The sequence below is a fragment of the Pholcus phalangioides genome, unplaced genomic scaffold (assembly GCF_987345545.1).
Source record: "Pholcus phalangioides strain wild (caught in Gottingen) unplaced genomic scaffold, Ppha-v1.0 ptg000011l_1, whole genome shotgun sequence".
Lineage (NCBI taxonomy): Eukaryota > Metazoa > Arthropoda > Arachnida > Araneae > Pholcidae > Pholcus > Pholcus phalangioides.
Window position 1 is genome coordinate 10224802 of NW_028301604.1, and position 12336 is coordinate 10237137.

The following is a 12336-nucleotide window of genomic DNA, read 5'->3' on the forward strand; positions in this document are numbered from 1 at the left end:
GCTCTTGCTTTGGTTGACAACATCTTTGAATTTGCCGGTTGCACATGTGAATGATGTTTGTGTTCTCATTATTTTAATTTTAAAATTAAATTGTAGGAAAACTCATAAATTATTGCAGAGTAGAGTATATGGTACGTTAATTTATTTTTATTTTTAGATCATTTCAATGTGTAGTGTTTATTCGGTCATAATATCACAAGTTTCTTTTTCAAGTTGCCTATGATGTGTTCCAATCTTTGTGCAGTTGGTGTTAGTATGAAACATGGTGACATCTCAAAACGTTTTAAGGTCTTCAAATTTTAATTTTTTTTAATTAAAAACTGAAATGCAGTAATACCCTGAAGTTACGCGATAGGTGGGACTGATGACTTGGTCTTGTTTACACTCGTGATTTAGTTAACTAAATTTTTAAATTGTCAAATTCTCAAAAAAGTGTGTACACGTTAAGTGGATTTAGTAAACGCTGATTGAATGATTTTCATAGGAGGGCCACTGACGCATGCGCATAGATCTACTTAACCGAAAAAATAGAACCAAGTTTATTTGCTAAACATATCTAAATCACTTATAAACTAAATGGCATGTAAACGGCCCTTATGGTCTGCATTCATTTTAAAGAACTTGACAACTTAAAATTTAGGCCCATTTTTACATGCTGTAAGTGATTAAGTTGGTCACTAAATGTTAAGTTACAGATTGTTTTTAAAAGTGTCCACGCAATAAATGATTAAGTAGATGCTGATTGGATAATTTTTATGGAGGCAACTAGCGCATGCGCACTTCAATGTACTCAAATCCATGGGGAGGGAGAGAGACCCAATGGGTGGGAGAATAATAGTAATAATTTTTTATTTATCTGGCATTCTCAGGTGTGAAGGGAGGTGTTTTTTTTTAAAGCTCATAGCTTCCGTAACAATGGATGAAGATGATCCGGTAGAACTTACGAATACTGATCAGAGCCACATTATATGATTTTTAAAGAATAAATTTATTCACTTTCACAAGAGGGGAAAAAAGAATACACAGCATATATTATAAACTGATGTAAATATAGATTATATGATATTTTAATCAAAGTTAAAGAGGAGATAAATTATGAATTATGTAAGGGGTCATTCAAGTATTACGTCAGCATCGATGGAGTAAATGCTTTCTTTGTTTGCTTGACAACTGTGTGTATGGTATATTAATACACGACAAATGATTCTTCTTGAAGTTTAATTAATTAAATTTCCTAATCAAAATTGGAATTGCTAATACTGACGGATTCACTTTATCCGGCAGTGTTTCTCTCAAAAGCAACATGGTTAGAGTATGAAATGTAGAAATGTATTGAAGAGTAACAAAAATGTGGTTGTGTGAGAGAGACAAACTGCCTGGAAAGAAGCTGAGCCAAACTAGTGGTGTAAATTTGCCAAGAAAAAAAAGGCCCCATTTGGTCCAGGAAGGGGTCACCCAGACAAAAAACGCACCAAGTAGATGGTTATAATGGAAAAGTACAGAAAATGGCAGTGAAATAGATAAGGATAAAGTATGTTGGCTCGCTAAATTTGCCGCAACTCCGCTTACGGAATCTTAGTCATGATTTTGTGCACAATTACATATAGTCCTAAATATTTGTTGGTTGGAATTAATTCGTCCTTTTACCTTATTATTAGTGTATCCCCATGATTGTATAAAATTTAACTTGCTTTGTGACTGTAATCTTGTCAGGTAAGAAAGATAGTATTTCCTAAAATATTAAAAATGTTTAAAGTCATATGTTAAATTGTTTTAAAAACACTTTGGTTCATCATCAGAAATAAGCTGCTTAGGAACAGCTATAGTACAGTCGACCCCCCTTATTAGAATGGTGGATAATATTATCATTCGGAAATTGTTATTACTTTTGCAAAGTATGGAACAGACCAATATCTTAACATCATGGCCCCCACAAGGGGTGGGCCAACAAGGCTCCAGGCCTGGGAGGATTTTAATTATTTTTTTGTTTTTTCACGCTATAAATTCATCATAAAGGGGACTCAGTGAAAGTCTGGTCGGGGGGCCCCATAAAAAATCCCAGCCTAGGGGCCCTGCTTCAGGATGTGGGGGGCTGTGCTTAACATGGGGAAAATTTTTTTCAGTTATCAGGACTTCGGTTTATGTTATAAATTTTTTTTTGTTTAACGTTTTTTTTTTGCAAATTTTGAAGATAAGGTTTAACCAGCCAGACTCGTTTTTTTCCCTATAAGTTATCATGATCAACCTACAAGACTATATAGGAGGTCTTAAGACTCCCTTATTGATATGATTTCTCGGTTCAAAATGTCCTGATCTATTCTGTAATATAAAATCACTAACTCGAAAAGGGCCTGTTTCTATGCAACGGAAATCTGTCACATTTTTTGGTGTGTTACAGAAATTGGTAACGATTTTGGGTGAAGTTTTCGTTTAACTCTTGAATATATCGGGAACAAATTATGTGTATGTATTGCAGTGCCGTCTTAAGAGTATCATGGGCCCCCACGCCTAATTGATTTTTCTGAGGCCATACCAAAGAACTCAAAAATTTCACCCAGATCTCATTTTTGTGAGGTCCCTCTTTGCTTGGGTGGGCCCATGCCTCAAGATGGTGCTGATGTATTGAAAAGCATATCCCCCAGGCTGGGATAGTTGGCAGGCCCCCAAACCAGCTTTTTCACATGGCCCCTCTGGTTAATTTATAGTATGAAAAATCTCTCAAAAAGTGATAAGAATCATTTTGGCCCCTGTCAGCCCTGCCCTTGTGAGAGCCATGCCGAGAGGTATGTATAATATACACATATATCACCTGTGCTCGCAGCACACAGGGTCGGAGTACCCAGGGTGTGGCATTTTGATGGATCCCATTGTTTTCTTTTTACATTGCTTTTACATTGAAAAATTTGCGATAGCAGAAGCTCAAGATATATCAGGTCTGGGGCCCCATAAAAATGTGCAAACTGGGTCCCGGCTCCTTGATCGGAGGCCCTGGATTTTATTTGTTGTTAAAATGAATACAAATCAAAAAATTTTGGGGCCGTTACAGGGAGGTGTCTGACAAGTCTTCATTTCTGGGGCTCCCATGTGGAAGTTGACAGGTTTCATTTCGGGGGCCTTGGATGAATCTCAATTTTTGTCGTTTAACATTGTAAAATTAGCAACAGCGGAAGCCCGAGATAAATCCAGTTTGGAGCCCCCTCTAAAAATGTGGGTAATTGGTTGAGGCCCTGGATTTTATTCATTGGTGAAATGAATACAAATGAAAATTTTTTGTGATCTTCACAGAGGGGATTTATGACAAGCTTCCAGGTCAGGGGCCCCATGTGGAAGTTGACAGCTTTGATTTTGAGTGCCTTAGATGAATTGCATTTTAAAATTCTGCGAATTGGGTCCCGGGTCCTTGATTGGGGGGCCCTAGAATTTATTTGTAGATAAATTGAATACAAGTGAATATTTTTTTGTGGCCCTCACAGGGGGTTTGTTTGACAAGCTTCCAGGTCATTGGCCCCATGGAGAAATTGACAGGTTTCATTTAGGAGCCTTGGATGAATCTCATGGTTTTTTTTTTGTTTTACACTGTAAAATTTGCAACAGTGGAAGCCTGAGGTAAATCCAGTCTGGGCTCCGCTAAAATTCTGCAAATTGGGTCCCGGGTCCTTAATTGGGGGCCCTGGAATTTATTTGCTGGTGAAATGAATACAATTAAAAAATTTTCATGGTCCAACATGGCTCCAGTCTGGGGACCACTGTGAAGTTTTCTGGGAATACTTGATGAATCACATTTGTTTTTTTTCCCTTTATTATTGTAAAATTTGTCAGTAAGCTGGTGCTTTCACGTATTTATTATAATTCATTTTTACTATCATTGCATACCATAAAACATATTTTCCCATTATAAAAATTTCATGCAAACATTAGATCCGAACTTGACAAATCCCAGACTGGTTAATTGGGTGCAATTGTTGAATTGGAGTCTGATGTCAACGTGCAATCAGAATTTATGTCAGTATATTTACCAACATGAAATAAGGGTCACGTCAAAAACAGTATTATTTTGGATTGTGTTGCTTGGAAAAATATATGCTTTTCTCCAAACAAATTTTTTTGGCTGGAGTTCAAAAATTTTTTTACAATTTGTTAAATCCTGGATTAGATCATTATTTTTTTCATTTAAAAAAAAGTGATCGTATCATTATGAAACGCAATGTACATATTGGCTAATAAGTTTTCTAAACAATAAATTTTTCAATGGTACAAAGCAACTTTGTTAAATTATGATGGCTATTTTTTCCCCCTAGTTCACAAGTTGATACAGCATAGCTTCAGATTTGATTGGATACTCTTGGAAGAATGGAGAGAGAATTACTTAAAGGAATTTTGCGTGGTGTAGCTATGATACTGACTGTCTCGGCTCTCCTTTTTTATTTACTGGGCTTGTATGTAAAACATTTTTTTTGCTCATTTAAGAAAAATATACATTTATGTAGTTTGATGGTGGTTGTATACCCCTCAAAGCAGAATATGCTGAAAAAAATGTGGCATACATCGCAGATAAATCTCTGGAAGAATTTTAAGACTAAAACTCTTCTGTGTAAAAACCACTATTATGAGAAATTTACCACAGAACATTTTTGGGCAGCTGAGTACTCGTTGCGGAACAACACAAAATATTCTGCTTTGGGGTTGGATACTAAAACAAGACAATCATTTCTTTTTAATGTAGGGTGTGCTCACAATGCACTTACATTCAGACGTGTTTGTGTTCACACAGAATGACAGAGATGAAATCCTCGTGATTGACTGTTTGTACAATTTTTAATTTTTTTAAATTTGACCCTTAGGCCTATCAATTTGTATTTATCTCATGATTTTCTCTGGTTTTTTTCTTCTCATTTCATATTTAGTTTTATTTCAGTGTACAAGTGTTTTACTTCAGACATGCAATTATAGGTGTGCTGCAGGTATAGCCCCTCTGGGTCTTTTCCTTGAAGAATAGAAATGAAAAACCTTCTTCCTCCATTCTTTCTCTATTAATAATAAAACAAGGTAGCTATGCTCTTTAACTATGACAGTGACTAGAAAACATTAATGTAGATCTGCGTAAAAACATAGTGAGACCTCAACAAGTTTAACTCATGGAGCTATGCTGACTATATATGTCATTGAGAAAAATACAGAAAGTTGAAACATTAGAAATACAGAAAATCTGTGATTGTCTCTTAAAAAGTTGTCATTTTTTCAAAATTGCCAATTTATTAAAATTTATTTTTAAAAAAAGGCTAAAATTGTCAATTTTCCCTCCTTAACATCCGATGATCCAAAAACATTTGGGGAATAAAAAGAAGTCAAACAGGTTATTTTAATATTAAATTAAATAAGAATCTAAAGGGAAATTAGTAGAAAATCTCTGAATTATCCAAAGATTTGAACTAATAACGTTGGAACTGATCAAGTTGCACTGTATTTGTATTTTTTTAAGTCAAATAATAAAGCAAGGTGAGCTGTGTACTTCAACTATGAAAATAAAGTAAAACCTTGCTACAGTGTTACTCAAACATAGTGATAAATTTGTCCTTTCAATGATGTTCTTTTATATTTAGTTTGGGAGTTCCCTTATACTCCAGTGTTTCTCAAAGTGTGTGTTGTGGCTCTTAGGTCACCAACCTTTGTTAGGGACCTCACAGTGAGCTGAAGATATTGATTTGTATATCTATTTATGCTTTTTATATGAGAAAATATCCACCGAACTATTCTAAGGAGCCTCAGATAAACCATGAATTGGTCAAGGGAGCCCGTGGGTGACAAAAGTTTGAGAACCACTGCCTTAATCTAAACTCTTCTCAAAATAATGATATTTTTTACTGTGATGGATATCTCTATAAAAATATTTTTTCAAGTCACTTTGAAACTGTTAAAAACAATATTTTCTTTATTTTACACAATCGCTTTCAGTCTATTATTAAACATCACTCTAGTTTTTTTTTTCTTTTGAAAGCAGTAGTAACATCAATATTTTGCTCTATTATTTAAAAGTGTTGATAGCTTATGATCAAACCTTCCTTCTGGTTACCTAATACCAGGAGAAATATTTTTACATTTTTTGCAACACTGATAAAAAAAACCATGTTGAAAATATGCTTTTCAGAAATAATGTTTCTGAACTGAAACACGTGGTAAAATGAAAATAATTTTCAGTTATATATTTCTCACAAAAAAACCAGGAGAAGAACATTTAATAAAAACACTCACCTATTTTTTCCTGAATAAACCTAATTTGGGAATTTACAATTCTAATTCATTAGAAAGGAATTTCAAGCAATGGTTACATTCTTAACACAAAATTTGATAGGTGGTAACTGGTGTTGCAAGACTTGAACTAATGTTTTCCAAATGTCACGAATGGTAAAAGAGGGCTGGGGAAAATTTTTATTTGACTATAAACTATGATAAAAAACATATTTAAAATTATATTTATGCTGATTAAATTAATTATGCTGATCCTAAAAAACATGTTGTTGAAAAAACAATATTAAACTATATATTTTTGTTTTAGGATAGAAATTTATCCTTTTAAAAATTGAAAAAATTGTCCTTCACAAATGAAAATTTGTTGAAGCAAATTTTAAAAATCTATTCATAAAAAAATTAACTTATTGTCGACTTTTCAGAAACTGGAATATAAAGTGACAAAAGAAAAAAAAAGTGTCAAATATATTTAATGTGAACTCCCAGGGACACAATTTAGTCTAATTTCATGGCAATTACCCATATATTCTTCAGATGACCCACCATTCATTGCTTGTCAAGACAGCACAAACTTAAAGTAACTTTATTTTTTTTCTGAAATCTAAACATGCAGACAGCTCAATGTATTATGGTATTGGTGTACACCTAATTGACCAGTGAAATCTTCCCATGCACAGTCTGAATAAATGGCTTTATAATCTGTTTTACTCAAAAAAAGAACATTCTTTCTGTTTTTTTTTTCTTTCTGAAGAAGGGCTGAAGGCCAAATCCTGGGAAGTGGAATCTTCAAATTGTGGTTTTGCGTCATAAGAAATAAGAGAAAAAAAACATAAGGACAGTTTGAAAAAAAAATTTGTTACATTAAAGGGGTTTTACTTGTTAAATACATGGTTGACCTTTAGCTTAGTATGAATTTCTGAAAAAAAATTTTAAGTCAAGGAATTTGTTGAATCAGAGTTCATTGAGGTCTGATTGTAGTTCATTATAATATTTTTCTGAGATGAATAAAGTCTCATAGGTGCATTGCATTTTCAGAAGAGAAGCCCACAATAAAGTAAATCTGAAAGGGCAGATGATTATGCTGGTACTCTCATTATAATAACAATCCTTCAACAACACTATTTTTTTAAATCTGAATACTGTTATATCGAGATTTTATTGTATTATAGTATTACTATGATCAGGAGATTGGCAACATGTAAGAAACCTGAGATCACATGCTGCAAATGTGTTTGGATGTGTTTATATATTTGTGGTGGCCATGTTGCAGAGTCGTGTTATGCATCTCTTGACAGTAATGTTCAAAGGTTGACTGCAATAATGTGTGTCTATGTTTGCCAACGATGATCTGTTCTAGCTTTTTCCGCAGAACCCATTAACTGTCTAGGGACAGTGTAGTGGAAAATCTAAATAACACAAGGAATTAATTGTATTATTTAGATAGAACTTTCTTCATCTCGTGAAGGAATCATAGCTCATAGGCTGTTTTTACGCAGGGCTTGCTGTCTGGTAATATTTGTCCTGCTTCTTTTATATTGAACTTAATTACATAACTTAACAAAATTACACTGCACAAAAAGTTCCATTAATGCCTGTTAGAAGTTGAAGGTCTATATTTTTGGATATTTTATCTTCTGCAATCTAATTTTTCAGTGTGATATCCTATACCTTGGCACATCCTGAAACAGTTTTTGTTGCAGCAGTTTTGGCTGGTGAGTAACTAAAATTATTTTTTAAAAACCAAAAATTTTTATTGATGTCTTCCTTTGTTATTAACTATTGTTCAAAGGGAAGTGAAGGTGCATATGGGATGAATTATTTGTTCAACATATAGCCGTCCTAAGAAAGCATTTTCTTAGATAGCCTGTGGGTTAAACCAATACAGTACTGTACATCCTTTGTACTTTAAAATCATAAAATTACCTTCCATGGTCACAAGGTAGCTCCATAAAATGGCAAACAGTTGGAAGGAAAAATATAACTAAATGGCCACATCACATTAAACAAAGTGGTTTGAAATTAACATAGAACTTTCACATAGACTACTACTAGCAGACTTGCCACCTCTCCAGATTTTTCACCGTTCTTCCCGCTCTCCGGAATTATTGAAAATTTCTCCAAATTTTTGGCAAAAATTAGATTTCTCTTGGTTTTAACAGAAACATTATGAGCATTAATTGCAGGTACCTCATTTTATGCATATTCTTTGTGTTCCATCAACTTCGGCAAATGGCAATAATCGCGCTCATCTGGCAATGCCCTAAAAAACTTTTTTTATGCTTCAACCACGCTTCCAAATTTGTTTTTGTTTGGTTTGGCGTGCCCAAGGATCTGGATTCTGCTTTATGGTGCTACTGTGGTTGTTGTAGATTATGGCAGCTACGGTAATCTATAAGAGCTCTATGCGGTCGCTGTTGATGCTTATCATGTGATATAAAGTTTTTGGGCAGATGTGATTACAGTTGCATTGAATTGCAATAAAATGTAAAGATGTGATCTGATGCCGATCCAGGGAGAGACAATTTTTTGTGTAGGTTTGTTGGATCATCCCATATTTTACAGGGCAGACAGATTTTTCCTTGTTATTCATGCCACTTGGGAGGGTCTGTTCCCCCCCCCCCCAGATCCACGTCTGTTCCAGATAGCATAAAAATTGAAAAAAAATTCAGTTTCTTCTGAAAGTTGTTTGGTCTCTGTTCATATGATTTCATATCAAAGGTTGTTGCATTTCGAGAGATGCAAATATCGTGTATTATTATGTTCTGCTCAGGGGCTCTCAGAACCTGTCTAGGGAAGAGGACACTTTTCCTTACTTTTTTTTTTTTTTTCAATTTTTTTGGGGCATGGGGGCTCACTAATCTCTGAATTTCTAGATTCCAAACATTTGCATGTCTGGCTGCTAGTGACAGTATGCCTGATAGAATTTCTAAAATTATTTGTAAAAAATTATTTGTCCACTATTTAATCATTATGTTGGGGGAAAAATTATACTTTTCAGATAGCAGGGTTTTTTTAAGATTCTAATTGGAAATTCTTTATTCTTGTTAAGCATAACACTGTTGTATGTTTTTCATTTGTATAAAAATAGATTCAAACCTTTGTGGTTGCTGCTTTCATTATTACTTTACTTTTAAAAATACTTCTCTCTGTCTCTTCTGTCTCTATACTTATGAAGCACACTATATCTGTGGTTTTGCATCAAGTGATTTACAGGATGATTATAATTGAAGTTGTGATTTTCAAAAACTTCAAAGTAAGAACCACTGGTCAGAATGACAGAATTTGCATAAAGCCTCCTGAAGTAATTGAATTTTGTTGGGCGAAGATAGAGATGTAAAATTCTCGAGAATAATCTTTCGGAGAATATTCTCTGGGGACTACTATTATAAATAACTTGAGAATATTCTTATAGAAAATAATAAGAATTCTTCTGAACTTATTAATAGCAGTCCTTCCAGAGAATATTCTTGAATATTCTCCTCAATGAGAATGGAAAGATTTCGGTAACTGAAGAACAGTTTTATCAAGAATATATGTAATAACATGTATTATAATAAATAATCTTGATAAATAACTTGAGAATAATTATTTTTGATAAGAATATTCTCTAGTAATTTATAATAGTAGTCCTTTGAGAGAATATTCTCAAGAATATTCTCTGTCCCCGTCTCTCTTCCCATCAAGATGGGAATATTGAAGTTTGTAGACCACAATATTAAAGTTTGAAAGCAAGAAAATTGAACCAACAGGACTGAATTGCACAACTTTTAAAGAAATGTGAGTGATACAGAATTCAAGTGTGTGCATTGAAGAAAACAACAGTTCTGTATCTTAGAATGAAAGTGATTATATAAGAATAGCTTATTTATCAATCAACTTTGATTTTATTTCTTTTGTTGTGAACTTATTTCTGAAAATTTATCTAATTTTAAAATAATTTTTTTAAGGTTTTAATCTAAAGGCTTCTAAAATCTTTATAACCAAACTTTTAAAACCTCTCATCATGACCTGGAGAATATTCTCGAACTAAAAGTTGTCATTGGGGGTGTGATTATACCAAAAATTGTTTTGTTGTAAATGTTTCAGGTAATGACAACTGATTTATATTTCACAATATAAACAAAATTAGTTAAAATATTTAAATTATTTAAAGAAAGAATGAATGTTCTTGATTATTCTCCAATTTTTACATCCAGGAGAATATTCTCACCTCACACCTCTAGGCGAAGAAAACAAAATCTTGGAAATTTACCAATAGGTGGTGTTATACAGTAGAACCTCTCGATAATTGACACTCATGGGACCAAAACTTTTGTCCGCTATTGGGGAGGCACAATATACAGTAAAACCTTGTTAATACGAATTACACATGCTCTTGGCTTCGATCATAATTGGTTCTTGTATGTTACTGTGTGTAAAAGTGATACAACGGTGGTTATGCATACCATCAATCATCTCAATAAAGAAAGTTTGATTAAATTTCATGGCATTTATCAGTTTTACTGATGATTATGCATAATTCCCAAATGAAGTTGGGAAGTCCGATACAAATATAAAAAAATGTGTAACTTTTCTTCTCTTTGTTAAACCAATTACTTATTTTTGCCCGTACATGGTACGTGCACTGCACATATTTTGCAATAAAAATTAAATTGAATTAATATAAGTGTGAAGAAGATAAAAACATTTTCATAACATTATCAGTCTTGTAATGTTGGCTTTCTTCACACATACTGTAGCGTCTTCTATAAGCTATGTCCCGTGATTCTTGCATCCATTATATAAGTCTCAGACAAACTCAAAGAAAACATTGGCAAATTCCAGATTTAATTGTTTATTAATGCTTAACTCCATAGTATTAAATTATGTTCATTAGTTAATTCAAATTTTACTATTAAATACAATAGCCATGTTCTCGATATATAAACATGAAAGACCTCACCCAATTATGACAGCGACAATCCACTCAGTCTAAGAGAATCCTGACGACTTGTCTGAGGAATCAGACAATAATATCAGGAAGATCACAATTCGCAAATCAGCATATCAAGGACTAGAGATGTGAGATGAGAATATTCTTGGAGAACGAGAATATTCTCCTGTATGTAAAAGTTGGAGAATAATCAAGAATATTCATTCTTTCTTTAAATAATTTGAATATTTTAACTAATTTTGTTTATATTGTGAAATATAAATCAGTTGTCATTACCTGAAACATTTACAACAAAACAATTTTTGGTATAATCACACCCCCAATGACAACTTTTAGTTCGAGAATATTCTCCAGGTCATGATGAGAGGTTTTAAAAGTTTGGTTATAAAGATTTTAGAAACCTTTAGATTAAAGACACCTTTAGATTACAGACCAATAAACCTTAAAAAATTATTTTAAAATTAGATAAATTTTCAGAAATAAGTTCACAACAAAAGAAATAAAATCAAAGTAGATTGATAAATAAGCTATTCTTATATAATCACTTTCATTCTAAGATACAGAACTGTTGTTTTCTTCAATGCACACACTTAAATTCTGTATTACTCGCATTTCTTTAAAAGTTGTGCAATTCAGCCCTGTTGGTTTAATTTTCTTGTTTTCAAACTTTAATATTGTGGTCTACAAACTTCAATATTCCCATCTTGATGGGAAGAGAGACGGGGACAGAGAATATTCTTATCAAAAATAATTATTCTCAAGTTATTTATCAAGATTATTTATTATAATACATGTTATTATATATACATATATTCTTGATAATACTCTCTGGAAGGACTAGTATTAATAACTTCAGAATAATTCTTATTATTTTCTATAAGAATATTCCACAGTAATTTATGAAAGTTGTCCTTCCAGAGAATATTCTCAAGGATATTATATGTAACTATATGTCATAAATAACAAGAGAATATTGTCATCAAGAACTTATAAGAATATTCTCAAGTTATTTATAATAGTAATCCTACCAGAGAATATGATTATTTATACGGTTATAATGTGTATTAATATTTTTGATATGACTAGTTGCATCTCAGATGCAACTAGGGTCACCAATTTGGGAATTCTCATTGATGAGCTGCTTAGGTTTTCTGAAC

General features: G+C 32.9%; 1 protein-coding gene across 1 annotated transcript in view; it reads left to right on the top strand.

The window, feature by feature from the left end:
- Positions 1-12336, top strand: part of LOC149080030 (uncharacterized) — a 110753-nt gene continuing 98417 nt past the window's right edge. Inside the window, exons 1-3 of the mRNA XM_089238973.1 lie at positions 1-131; positions 4299-4436; positions 7900-7958. Coding sequence (XP_089095099.1) covers positions 4351-4436; positions 7900-7958 — 145 coding nt within the window. The 5' untranslated portion in view covers positions 1-131; positions 4299-4350. The remainder of the gene's footprint in view (positions 132-4298; positions 4437-7899; positions 7959-12336) is intronic.